This window comes from Podarcis tiliguerta, assembly GCF_965153285.1.
Source record: "Podarcis tiliguerta genome assembly, chromosome: Z".
NCBI lineage: Eukaryota > Metazoa > Chordata > Lepidosauria > Squamata > Lacertidae > Podarcis > Podarcis tiliguerta.
Genome location: NC_139553.1, coordinates 45,368,584 through 45,382,994, shown reverse-complemented (window position 1 = coordinate 45,382,994; position 14,411 = coordinate 45,368,584). Strand labels below are relative to the sequence as shown.

At 42.0% G+C, this 14,411-nt stretch overlaps 1 protein-coding gene across 7 annotated transcripts in view; it reads right to left on the bottom strand.

The window, feature by feature from the left end:
- Positions 1-1,149: 1,149 nt before the first annotated feature.
- Positions 1,150-14,411, bottom strand: part of FGF13 (fibroblast growth factor 13) — a 226,775-nt gene continuing 213,513 nt past the window's right edge. For all 7 annotated transcript variants that reach the window (XM_083422517.1, XM_083422516.1, XM_083422514.1 and 4 more), the window contains 2 exons: positions 5,406-5,604; positions 1,150-3,947 (listed from right to left, as the gene is read on the bottom strand). In XM_083422517.1, the coding sequence (XP_083278643.1) occupies positions 3,811-3,947; positions 5,406-5,604 (336 nt within the window). In that variant the 3' untranslated portion in view covers positions 1,150-3,810. The remainder of the gene's footprint in view (positions 3,948-5,405; positions 5,605-14,411) is intronic.

Below are 14,411 nucleotides of genomic sequence, written 5' to 3'. Positions count from 1 at the left end.
TGCAAAGATATACATGGATGGCCTCACTTTGATGAAAGAAATATAGAGGCTTGGAGATGGTCTGTAATGGTTTTCTGGGTTGTGCTGACAATGAGATATTGATTGGTCTTGAGCAGTGCAGGAAATTAAAAAAGAAAGAAAAAGGAGGGGTGATTAATCTTTGTCAGCCCCCAAAAATGTGACGCACGACTTCTCTTTCCTACGAGGGACTCTTTGACTCACTTAATCAAAGGCTGCATCTCATTTGGAAGCTAAGCTGCTTTTGTGGAATGGGAGCAGGGATCCCATCAGAGAGGGGTGCTTGGGAAAGTGCTGAATGATTTCCGTACTCCAAATCTCCTTGTCTCAGAAGTTCCCTACCCTCCGTGGGGCTTTAACTGTAGAAAAATGCCCAGTGAAAATCTTGTGGTGGTCATGGTGGTGGGGACACAGATTGAGGGACAATTTGGAGTGGGGAAAGGGCTAAGCACCCCTTCCTCTTGCAGTTTCAACTGATCATTCCCACCTGTAGTGGTTTTTTTTAATCATTAAAATAGGTCACAAGGCTCCCATGCAGTTTGAACTTATAGCAGTCCAGACCTAAGCACTCAAAACAGCAGGGACAATGGTCAGAGGTGATGGAAGATGAAATCCAAAATGCCTGGAGGGCACCAGGTCAGGGAAGACTGCTATGCAGTTCAAAGTCCTAGTAAAGAGTGCTGGTCACATGTGAGTGGGAACTGGGACCTGAGTTTTAACTCTCTGGGTTTTCTCATTTCACTCACTCCCAATCTGAACAACCTCTGAGGAGGTGTCTTGCATACCTCCCATTCTTCCAGATGAACCAGTCAAAACGATCCAGTTTTCTGAACAAATCCACAAGCTGTTTTTTTTTTAGAAAGTACATCTTAATATAAATAAGTTTATTCAGTGCATGGTTGTATACAACAAATAATAAACATCTCCTTGTACAAAGCAGTCTGAAACAGCTCGAACCGATCCATGTCAGCTTTGTACAAATCTGCAACAGATGCTGACGTTGAGCAATGCACGAAATCGTAACATGTCATGCAACTCTTAAACCAATATTCCAACTTCCTCCCATGCAACGGATATGAGGAACTAAATGGAAACCTAATGAATTGTTTTTAAATATATATAGGTTTTTGCTTTTTAAAAAAGGGGGAAAGGAGGGCACAATCAAAACTCTGCTGCGGGCAGAGATCAGGGGGCAGATGGGCTCCTTGTAGGAATGCATCATATCCCTCCCTTCTCCCACCAGGCCATTGTCACACCACTACGACTGCAGTTCATGCAAGGCAAAACCCCTTAAATATTATCCAGGAGCTTGCTCCTTTCCATGGCAGGACCACAATACATCTATCTGATAGCCCCTTGCACTTTAAGCCCCTTCAGGTGTTACAATCAGGTTAATGTGAGCACATGGTAGGAGCAGCGGGAACAGGTGTGTCAGCCCTACCCCACGACCCCATTATTTATATTATCACACTCCAACTCAAAGAAGGTAAACTTCTGCAACAGGGTGCCATTTGACTTCAGGGCCTGATTAATAATAATAATAATAATAATAATAATAATAATAATAATAAATTTTATTTATACCCTGCCCTCCCTGGTCAGAGCTCAGGGCGGCTAACACCAGTAAAATTACAGTAAAAACATAATAGGGGGGAAAAAACAATTTAAAATACAGGTTAAAATGCAATTTAAAATGCAGACCTTTAGAGGCCCTAAGCACTTAAAAGATTTTGGTGCCCCCATATAGTCCTAATTCAAAATATAAACAACTTTAAACCTAAAATAAAATTGTATGTTACGAAATGAAACCAAAACCTACATGCTTCATTTTTGTATTTTATTTATATATTTTGGGGGGAGGGGGGATCTACTCTTTCTAGTTGCAACGTCTTTAATCAGACCCTCAGAACTAATCTTACACAATGCATTAACTTCTACACTTAGTAGAGATAAGGCATCCAGCCTTGTTGTATAGTTGTTCTGGGACATGGGTGGTGCTGTGCTTTAAACCACTGAGCCTCTTGGGCTTGCCGATCGGAAGGTCGGCGTTTCGAATCCCCGCGACGGGGTGAGCGCCCATTGCTCTGTCCCAGCTCCTGCCAACCTAGCAGTTCAAAAGCAGTTCGAACTGTTGGGATTTTTTAATATACTTCATCTGAGAAAATGAATGCTCAGCTGAGTAATTTGTGACCACGAATGTTAAAAATCAGTCAATGGAAAACTTTTGTGGTGCCCCCCTCTTCCCTTGATGCCCGAAGCACGTACTTAATTTCCTTAATGGTTAATCCAGCCCTGTTTGGAGTCATGGATGCTCCAGATGCATTTCAGAACCATGGCTTTGCAGGCTTCCAAAAATGCATGGGGAGCCTCCAAAGATACAATAGGGTCCCCGTTGCAGAAGTTTGTGTTCCATGAGTTGGGAGGAGTTAATAATGATAGAATGGGACAGTGTGCTTGTCCCTGCCACCCCACACAGGATTATATCAGCCTAAAGGTAGCACCTGAAGCTGGCTTCATTCTTTGTGGGCAGAAGACACTGGGCAGTGTTCTCCTTCCCAACAGCATGTAGATATGCTTTAGGGGTTGTTTGTCGTGATGCTTCTCTTCTACCCTAATTTCATGTAAGTGAAAGAAAGAATTTTTATTTTTTTTACAAACAATATTGATTTTCCTTATAAAAATTAAGTCACCTCAATTCCACAGTTTCTGTCTTTAGAAAAAAGAAGCCACGACAACAGTTTGTTTGTTTTTAAAATAGGTCACATAAAATGTAATTAAGAGAAAGCAGAGGGAAAGGAGGGGGAGAAAAAGAAACTCTACATATTGGGGATGTTTTCATCCCCTCTATTTTTATTTTTTATTTTTTAGAAAAACAACAACCCAAAAACATTATCTTCCACTGACTGGGGGTTAACGTTAACACTTTGGTTCCTACAGACTAGGGTCAGCACAAGGACTTTAAACAGAATACTACAAATCTATTAAAAAATGTATATCTCTCAGTGTAGTTTTTTTTTTAATCGCAAGAACACTTCTCTGGAGACTGAGACACTGACACTCAGCTCCAAACCTGATTTTTTTTAATTTTTATATTATACTACTATTAGCATTATTTTGCTTGAAAAGACACAGCGCTGAAGAAGACCCATTGGAGTTAAGGAATCAGAAAGTTGCACTATCCCAAATTAAAAGAATACATTGGGTTTGTTATCAATATCAAGCCTTAAGAGATATAAAATGGTAAGCTGAGAAAAAACACCACAGAGTTCACATATCCTGTTTGTTTACCCTCTAATGCTATAGATATATATATGTATAAAACATTAAGCATTAGAATTTCCCTTAAAGAGCAAAAAAGTGGTCTTTGATTGGACTTCTCTCTTGGCTGGACAGCAAATTCAAATCAGCAGTTAAGTGCTGCAAAAAATGTTTTCCTGCTACTTAATTCTGCACCCCCCCCCCCCAAAGCACAGGTGAGATTAAAGAGAGAGTGAGCAAGAGGGACGTTTCCTCTCTGTGGTTTTATGCCGCAAGTTATGTTTTGTCTGGCTATCCTTGTGTGATTGCACAAGCACATTCTATGTTATTGGGCTCTCTCTTTTTTACTATTATCATTTGTTTAAAATTATTTTAGAACAACCAGAAGGTCTAAATGGCTGATAAGACAATGTGACCTATGCCAGTTTGTTGGCTTGCCTCGCTGGATGATAGGCAGCTAAGAAAGTGCTTATATCTATGATTCCAGAGGTAAGATTCCATTTACGCGTCTCTCCAGTTGCTCCCTAAACCTGGCTACGTCGATTCGTTTTGGCTCATGGATTTCCCACCGTTTAGCACTCCTGAGACACTTCTGCTTTTCGTGGGGGTCCCGCTGCCAGACCGTGAAAATTCTGTAAGATCATGGAGGGAAGGTTCTTTGTACATGGCCACTGAAGGAGAAGAAAAACAAGAAAAGTGTAAGAGAGTTCGTAAGGGACGGTGTCACATTATTCCTGTCTTCTTCTTTTATTCCACTTTCCCTTCCTCTCTTCCCATGCATTTCTCTGCTCTGGGATCTGCTCCAGAGGATTGGAGAGACCCCAGAGAATATTGGGGGTGCGGGGCTATGTTGTGGAAGAACATGGAGGGAAGAGAGGGAAGGGAACTTCCCACGCACAAAAAAAACTTGTTCCACTCATGCAGTGCTTCACTTAGGTCACACCTGCCCTATGCATTTAAAGCTGCATCTTAGCATTTTAAATAGTCATGGCTTCTCTCAAAGGATCCTGGGCACTATAGTCTGTTAAGACTGCTAAGAGTTGGTAAGAGACTCATACTCCACACCCCCCACCAAGAGCTACAACTCCCAGAGTGGTTTAACAATCAGCTCCTATCCCCAGGAAACTCTACCCATGTAGGCATGGGTAAATCTGTCAGTTGTGGTTTGTTTCCATCTCTCTCTCTCTCTCTCTCTCTCTCTCTCTCTCTTTGCATTTTATGTTCAGTTCTCCACATTTCCGGATCAGTTTCAGATTTATTTATTTTTAAAGCCTCTGTGGAAATTAACCAGCATTTTATTGCAAATTTCTCTGAACATACAGCTTTTAAAAATGCATCCCCCCCAATTTAATGCATTTGCATTTCTGTGCAAACTTTACCCCGGTATATGTATTTTTTTTGTACATGTTAATTACCTGGAGAACTGTACAGTGGTACCTCGAGTTACAAACGCCTCAGGCTACAAACGCTTCAGGTTACAAACTCCGCTAACCTGGAAGAGTTACCTTAAGTTGAGAACTTTGCCGCAGGATGAGAACGAAAATCGTGTGCTGGCGGCACAGCGGCAGCAAGAGGCCCCATTAGTGAAAGCACACCTCTAGTTAAGAACAGTTTCAGGTGAAGAACAGACCTCTGGAATGAATTAAGTTCGTAACTAGAGGTACCACTGAACTGCAAAATTTGGAGAACTGAAAATTTTGAAGGATGGCTGAGTTTCAGCTCATGTATTGTTTCGGAAGGCGCAGATTAGGAAGATTTGCCTTTAAATGCTAACCTACTTGAATTCCTCCCCCCTTCTCTATACTTAGAATAGCTTCATCTCAGCCCTGTAGAAACTCTTATCCATATGAACACAAGAAGCTGCCTTATAATGAATCAGACTATTGGTTCATCGATGCCTTACACTGTCTGACAGCTGCTATCCAGGGTTTCAGACAGAGAATCTTTCCCAGCCGTACTTGGAGGTGCCAGGAATTGAACCTGGGGTCTTCCAAATGCAAAGAGGGGGGCTTGCCACTGAACTACACTTCCTCCCTGCACATTTTCAACTAATGTCAGAAAAGCCTGCACTTTGGTCAAGCATTCCAATGCACCTGCAGACCTCTGTGCATGCCTGGATATTTTTTTACCTTTTAATGGTTTGGGAAGGAAATGTGCCGCCGCTTTGTTTTTCTTGACGTGGTTTCCTTTCATGATCTCCCCTTCTTTGTTAAGACCCAGGTACCAGCCTCTCCCTGACTGCTGCTGTCTGTAGATCATAGACGAGTATGTCACATAATAGTTTTCAAAAACCGACTCTTTGAACTTGCATTCTGGTGTGAAATGTTCCTGCAAAGGAAGGGAAGGGAAAGGATCAATATGTGCCAAACATAACATCTGCTAATGCAAAGGGGAGGGAGGAAACATTTGATAATTTGCAGGCTTCCAGAGGCCAAAAGGGTTTCTCCTCCTCCTGCCCATTTAGAGATCAGTGGCCTTCAAAAGAATTAGTGCAAGAAATAACACAATTTGGAGCACACGGACCAATTCTAGGAGCAGCCTGAAGGTAGCGTGATAATAAAATCTCAAGTGAAGAAGTATTGATCAGAAAGAGAATCTTGTTATCAGATCACGAGCACCAGCAAGAAGACAGGGGTGAACAGACCTGCGTCAAGGATGGGAAATGCCTAGACTGAAAAAAAGATTTAGAGGGAGAATGCAGGGAGCAAATGGTCTTTTACCAACTGAATGATGTTAAAACAACATCTACCGGCTACCTCATTACATTGCAATTATTTATTCATACCCTTTTATCAGCATGCTGCAGGCTGGATGCCCTTGGAAGCCTACAATAGCTACTGCAAGACCCACGATGTAAAACCAAAACAAAACAAAGAGAGCGCCAGACAAAATGGTGGTCTTAAATTTACATGACTGTCTCTCAAGGATTCCTTGTGTGAGGCCTCTGTGAGCTGACAGGAGTTTTGGAGAAAAGAGGAAGGGAATGAGGCTTAATGGTAAAGAATGATGGACAGTTGTCAAAGTGATTAGCAAAGGCAAGGTGCTGCTCTTACTTCTTTGAGAAATGGGCTTCAAGCTTTGCTTTCATTTGCAATGGAAGCATATAGGGGGCTTTGTAAGCAATCTAGTCTGCTGCAGGAAATCTGAAGCATCTCCAAGAGAGGCCTGCTTAGCCTCTGCATTAAGATGCATGCAGGAGAATGTTAAATTTTAAAAGTTACAATTCTCAGATGATAATATTATTTGAAACCATATGCCAACTATATGGGGTTTGACAACGGGTCAGCATAAATGGTCTCTCTGCACCGTAACTTCTTCCAAAAGACCAAGTGATTCATCGGAAAGATAATACCATGTCCCCCCCCCCCCCTTGAGCAATGGATAGAAGACATGACAACTCCTGCAATAAACAAATGGATAGCTTTTAGACATAGGTTGTGTATGAATAAATACAATGATATTTGGAATCCTTTCAGACATCATGTGAAACCACAGTTAGGGAAACTTAGCTTGATGCCTGGACTGATGAACTATGGTTTGCAATCAAGACCACAGAATCAGGAAACTTTCTGAATCAACAAAATCCAATTATGCTTATTGCTCCACCGTCAGATGCTGCTAGAGATAGTATACTTATGAAGCTGAGGAGGTAAAAACTGAAAGCAATTCAGGCAGCTCTTAGCCACTATTTGCCTTTTTAGTATTTAGCCATGGTTTGTATGTTATGTGTTTTGCACAAACCATAGTTTGCCAGAGTCTCTGAAATTGAGCATACTGTGAAGGACTCAAGAACAAAATATGAGTTTGAATTGATTTTCAATTTGCTAACTGCAAGGAGAATATTTGCAGCAAAAATCGGAAATGAAACGATTTACCTTCAGTCCAGCCCTGGAGTGACAGAGTTTGGTAATCTCGAGTCTTCTAAGATTAACATACTAAATGCAAAATGGGGACATACTTACTGCAATCAGTAAGCGTTTGTTTTCACATTTCCCATATTAGCTTTCTTGAGCCTTATGATCCACGCCATCAGCCTCATCTGCTGCCCCACAGGTTAGAAATAGATTTAATGAGCTTAAGTGACAGGATGGTAGATTTTGATGGAACATTAGGAGACACTTATAAACAGTAAGAGCAGTTCATCAGTGGAACCAATTACCATTGAGGGGGTGGGCAGGCTCTCCTTCACTGAAAGTCTTCAAGAGGCTATGACAGCTATCTGCTGGGGTTGATCCAGTTTCAGATTTTATTCATTAAGCAAGTAGTTAGACTAGATTACTTTCAGGGACCCTTCTAATTATTCTGTAATCCACGGCTTGCCACTGTCAGGTTACGTATGGGGCAGGCAGGTATGAGAGAGGTGGTCTGTAGTGGCATTCTTAGAACCCAACCATAATCAGCCTGGTTCCACCATAGTTTATATTCTGCAGAGCTGATGATTACCAGTTTGAACTAACATGTAGGCAGCTTTTTTACAGGTGACACCAGGGCAGTGGAATCCTCCCTTTGCTTATATATGCCATCAATACTGGTTTTCCGCCAGCTTTGGCAATACAGTTGTTTAGAACAACATTCCCTTGATGTTCTTTTCTAACTGATAATGTGTTTTAATGGGCTTATTTCTTACATATTTTAGCTATGGGTGCTTTAATGTAGTTGCTTTAGTGTGTATTTTAATTATGGGGAGCTGTAATTTTTAAATAATTGTTTTTATTCTTGTTTCTTTGCTGTTCGCTTTGATTTGCTTGGCATTTTGTCTTGAAATGAAAGGCAGTTTATAAATTCTAACAGCAGCAACAGTACTTTCCCCAAGTAACTGTCTCAAACAGGCATTTGCTTTCAACTGACTGATTTAAACATATTTTAGTCTCCTGTTGCTTGTCTCATATTACTACTTTTATACAACAATGCAATCCTATGCATGTTTTCTCAGAAGTTAGGCCTGTTGTGTTCGGTGGGGCTTACTTCGTAGTCAGCATGCATTGGATCACACTATCCTGCTTATATTTTATAAATGTGATTATTTTATAACCTATGGTTTCTACTGTTCTGTGTTTGCTGTTTATGAACAGTTATGGGTCTGTGCTATGGGTTGCTGTATGACTTCTATTCCATTATATCTTATTTATTACATTTCTATCCTGCTCTTCTTCTTGTTCTAATTTTTAAAACCATTTATTTCTATTTTCAGATAAAAATACGTAACATAAAAACAAATAGCCCCCTCCCCTCCCCCACAGACGTACACGAACTAGAAAAAAAATCAAAGAGAAGAATCATTTCCCTCATTAAACAAAAGTCCCATTCTAAAAGTCCCGATGTGTTGCTGGCAGTCTGTAATCATGCTCTTTTGACATTGCATAAGTAACAGTTATAGCAAGTTGAGTAAAAAGTGTTGGATTTAGTTAAGTTGGAGTAGTTAATTTGTCCATCGATATCAAGCCCCAAAGCTCTGAATGCCAAGCCTCAAATTAGTCTGTATTTCATGTCCTCTCAAACTTGGAGATGCTAAGCTTTGCTGCTGTCATGAGGGTGGGCTTGGTCTTTATGGGGAAAATCTTGGGTATCCTCTGCATAACATGCTAACAAAGCAATATTAGCTTTTTTCTGTTATGCCTGTGTTGTAAGTTGCTTAGAGACTCCTGATGTAGCAAGTAAAATTATTAAGTAAATCAAACCATTATTAACTATTATAACTATTATCATTATTTATAAACCACTTTGAGTATTTTGCTTAGAAATGTATGCTAACCATTAATGGAAAAAAATAAATGCATACATTGGAGGCACAGACTATGGCAAAAAAGAAATAACATGACATTTTGTAAAATTTGATAAATACCGTAGATCTTTGCGTTTGAGGGATATATTGCAAGTGAATATTTCTGTGAGACTTATATGGATAGAACCATAAAATTGTAGACCTCAAGGATCATCCAGTCCAACCCTCTGCAATGCACAAATCCTACCCACAGCCATTCCTGGGTGGGCTCGAACCAACAATTTTCTGGTTAACAGCCAGACCCACTGACCCATCACGCCACAGGATGTTTGAGTGTGTCACACACGCATATATATGTAATAAAGCATGTAAATATACTTGTTCCTCTCCTCAGACACATGTATTTGTCGTGTACATTCAGTTCAGTAAAAAGGATAAAGTGCTCACAGCATTCCATACGGTTCAGAGCAAAGCACTTCTTTTGCTTGACGCTTGCTAAAGCAAGCTGGCGGGAACGAAGAGTAACACCGTGGAGTACGTCATCCAATTAAGAGCAGTAGAAGCAGAGCCAAGAGCGTGCCGCGGGTGATTATAGCTTGTGTACAGTAATTTGCTGCTGTGCAGAGAGTGCAACACTTGCTCCATTCAGAGATGAATGATCAAATTAGGAGCCAAGCCACACCATCTTCATCTTGCAATTTCTTCTTATGGCCCCCTTGCTCAGTCGTGCTGGAAATGCAGCTGCAACTTTCACCCGGTGGGATGCTTTTGTGGGCTTGCATAAGTTTAGGACACATGGGTAGCTGTTGACTGATTGGGGCATTTGAACGCTAGTCTCCCAGCTTCTAGCCCAATGCTTTCTAACCACACTGGCTTACATAAGCTGATAACTATGTGTTTTGGGACACACTAATAGCTACGTGCTTTATCCTTGGCTACTGGTCATCAGGGCTGCACAGAACTCAGGCAACATCAGATGTTTGTGGTGCAGGAAACCAAATGTCAAGACAAGCCAGTCTTCTAGGAACCTCAGCTGATGACCCCCATTGACTCATCCATCCAAGGTATTTCTAGGAACACTTATCTACTCTTTGCATCCAGGAGTCTGCCTCATATTGGGTCAGGCAATGTGCTATTCTAGCCCAGTATAGTCTATTCTGACCGTCAGCAGCTACCCAATATCTTAAGCAGAGAAGTGCCGTTCCTGATAATTCTATGAAGAAGTGCCAGGGATTCAACTGGGGACCTTTGGTGAGCAAAGTATTCTCCCCTGCCCTGCAAGTTTATTTTTGGAAATGCCCATATAGTGCAGAATCTGAAGGCAGCCAAATGTCCTGTTGAACCCTCAGGGGTTTTCTTCGTGAAAATTATCTCCATCGAGTGACTACTCTCAGTCACTCAGCAACCCACTCCTTTGCTACTTGCACATTATCAAGAAGCAGGATCCCATTACCACAGCATGACCACTGAGCTAAAAGTGTCTTTATAAAAAGAACAACATGAAGTTGGCATTTCCATCCAGCTCTTGATACATCAGGATTAAATTATAAGATACAGCCAGCCGCCTCCGTGGCAGACTGATAGAGATGCAATTTGCAGGCTTTTTTGTTTTTGCTTTAAAAGTTAACCTCGACAGCCTCCACCATCAGTCAGTTAACGATCAGTCAACAACAATGGGATAAGGGCGGTGGTTAAGTGGTAGAGCACCTGCTTTGCATGCAGAAGATCCCTGGTCCAACCACCAGCATCTCCAGGTAGGGCTAGGAAGAAAACCTGCCTGGAGGAGCTGCTGCAACTCACTTCAGACAATCCTGAGCAAGATGGACCAAAGTTCTGATCCCGTGTAAGGCCACATTCACACCATACATTTAAAGCACCATAACAAATTACCCATACTCCCCAAGGAGAAAATAACAACATTGAACTCGCCAATAACCACTGTGGAGGTGCAACAAGCCATTCAAAGATCTAAGATAGGGAAGACACCGGGCCCAGATGGCCTCCCGGATATCTACTGCAAAAAATTAGAAGAATCATTATTTCTACCCATGAAAGATATAATGAATGATATTCTTATATATTTGTTTTTGTATAGTGTAGGTGTAATGGGTGTTTTTCCTTTTTCTTTGTGTATTATAAAAAACCAAATAATTTTTTTAAACAAACAAACAAATAAAAGCAAATTGCAATTCAAAGAGTCAAGGTATCCCCTAAGAAATTAGTTCTGTGAGTTGTCAGGAGGCTTCCTGTTCCCCTCTCAGAGCTACAGTTTCCAGAGTTCTCTGGGAAGGAGGATTGATGACTAGTTGACAAACTAACAGATAAGGGGTGTATAGACAAGGGGTAGCTAACACAGTGCCCACCAGTCCAATACAATAAGGCCTATGGTCAGGGATGGTGCATGAAACCACCTTTGGGTGGGGGCCTTCACTTTAGCTATCCCTGAAATAAGCCCTGAAAATTGTCTCAAACCTTTGTTGAGTTAGGGACTTCCCCTGCATGAGAAAGCAGGCTGCAGCAGATTGAATAGACAAGAGCCATAGTGGGTCCAACGATCAAGAAGGCAGTTATTGAACATGCTGTAGAGAGAAGTGAAGGGCATATGGGGCTTGTCCACCTGGGAAAGTAGCCCAGCTAGGAGAACTCTGATCCTAATCCTTCACTGCCTTGTGGAATATATTTGGGAGAAGAAAAGACTATGGAGTAAACCCCATACAAATCCAGAGCAGAATCCCTAAGGCGTTTGACTGGCACCCTGCATTCCTCCTTCCGGCAACTCATGCAGCCAGGCTAGTGCCAAATGTATTGCTCTGCTTTCTCTTGTACCACATCAACGAGGCTGAGAGCGAGGTCATTGTCTGGGCATCCCAGGACCTCCATGCACACTGCCTCGGCTTGCATCCCAGAGAGATCACTTCGGTGCTACTAACGAAGCAAAAACAACATGGAAGGCAGCAGTTATGAGTTACCAGCCTCTGCAGCCCTGGAAGGCACTGTGGTTCTCCAGTGATTTGACTTTACCCCTGAAGGCACACTCTATTGTCTCTTGAGACAGACAGATGCAAACCACAACAATACACTGAAAACCCACCATTAGAATGGGTGAGCCATGTTTGGAGAGCAGGTTCATATATTCCAAGAAGAGGATGATTTGTCAGGAGTCCAATATTGTCTATTTGAGGTCTGCAGAGAGACACACACATTGCAGCCAAACTCCACAGCCTGACTGTTAGGGCAGGCCAACCAGCACTGGAAGAAATGGCCACCCAGTTGGATGGTTTTAAAAGAGGATTGGATGGATTCATGGAGGACAAGGCAATAAATGACCATTAAGTAAGATAGCTATGCTCTGCTTCCACAGTCAGAGGCTGTAGGAGGGGAGACTGCCCTTCTGATGGGGTTCTGCTTGAAAGTTTTCCACGGGCATCTGTTTGGCCACTGTGAGAACGGAATGCTGGACTCGATGGGCCATTGGCCTGATTCTGCAGGCTGCTCTTAAGTTTTTGTGAGAACATCAGTCTTATATCAGAACAGGTCACATTCACCCAGTACATATAAAGCACTCGTGTAGCACTTTAGATGTTGTGGCTTCCTCTCAAGAATCCTGGGAACGGTGGTTTGTTAGGGGTACTGAGAGTTGTAAAGGATGTGTTGATACGACCTCAGATCATCCACTTAACCAGTTGAATATTAGTAGTAGCAGAAACCAAACTTCTGTTCTAAAGAGAAAAGGCCCAGCAAGTTCCATTTGCCACCCATAATTCTTTGCCCTGCCTGGTGCTCCAAACTGGCAATTAGCCAGACCTTTTGTTCAAACAAAGCAAGTACGTATCTGATTACTTTAAGCTTCTTCACCGTGCTGCTCTGCATAATAACCCCTCAGATGGATCTGGAATCTGGTCTATGTGAAAGAGCCCTTTCCAGCATTTTTTACTAGAGAAAGAGAAGAGAAGAGAAGAGAAGAGAAGAGAAGAGAAGAGAAGAGAAGAGAAGAGAAGAGAAGAGAGAGACCTAACCAGCTCTTTTGCAATGGTTGAAACCGCCAACTCCTCTGAAAGCTCAAAGCTGTTCAGTAAATGGAAGGGCTTTCCCCAAAGATCTAACAGCCTTGGTCGATGATGAAAGAACTCCAGTACTGTTCAAACTCGGGGGCTGCCTTTTCACATCAGGCAGACAGATTGATCGCTAAAACACATATTACTGCACACATATAGCACCTGTGCTAAAAAAAAAGAAAAGATGGCACCAACTGCCTCTTGGCAAAGGTTTTATTATTATATTTTAAGGCCTGATTAGCTTGGGGCTGTGCAGTGTTGGGGATTCCCCCCCCCCCCCAAAAAAAAACCCAGAAAGTTTTCAAAGGCTTTTCCATGTCCATTTTTCCATGTCCATTTTTCCATTTCATAATGGAACTTTTCATAATGCATTTCCTCCCCATTTCACAATGCTAGACAAAACGCTGATAGCCACCAACCTGGATGGCTTTTAAAAGAGCATTAGACCAATTCAGGGAGGATGAATGCTATCAATGGTTACTAGCCGCAATGGGCTATGTTCCACTATCAGATCCACTGTGTCTCTGAATACCAATGGCTGGATGTCACAAGTGGGGAGAGAGCTGTTGTGCTCAGGTCCTGCTTCTGGGTTTTCCACTGGCATCTGATTACACTTACACACAAACACACACACACGGAAACAATTTCACCACCACCTGTTTCCACCCATTTCCCAGAAACATGTAAAGGGGAGAATATCGAACCTGGTCTTGGTTTGTGACATCTCACTGAAATGCATAACTTTTGAACGTTTGAAATATATATATGTGTGTGTGTGTGTGTGTGTGTGTATGCGCGCACACAACACCAGTGATCCTAGGATCCTAGTTTGTTGCTGAAATTAGCTGTGGGTTTTTTTTAAAAAAAATAATAATAATATGATTATTACATTCATTTTGCTTGCTCTTATTTTTTCTGGCTTATTGCTATCATTTCAAATATCAACCGGCCCCAGGATCATCTGATGAAGAGCTGGTTAAAAACTGACAATAACTAAATAAATGTAAGCAAATAAATGAACCAACAACAATGGCTATGTTCTGCCTCCAGTGACAGAGGATGCCTGCCTCCTTGCATATATGAAGCGTGGAGAGCGCTGTTGCACTCAGGTCCTGCTTGTGAGCTTATGATAGGCTTCTAGCTTGCCACTATGAGTACAGGATACTAGACAAGGATGGGCCTTTGGCCTGATCCAGTGGGACTTGCATTATATTTTTGTTTCATTGGGCATCACAGTTGTGGATAGCGATGTTGCACTTGGATTCTGTTTGTGGGCTTCACAGATAAATCCTGTTGGGCTGCTATGAGACAGGATAGTGGCCTGGGGGAGGGGGCGGCCTTTGGTCCCAATCCAGCTA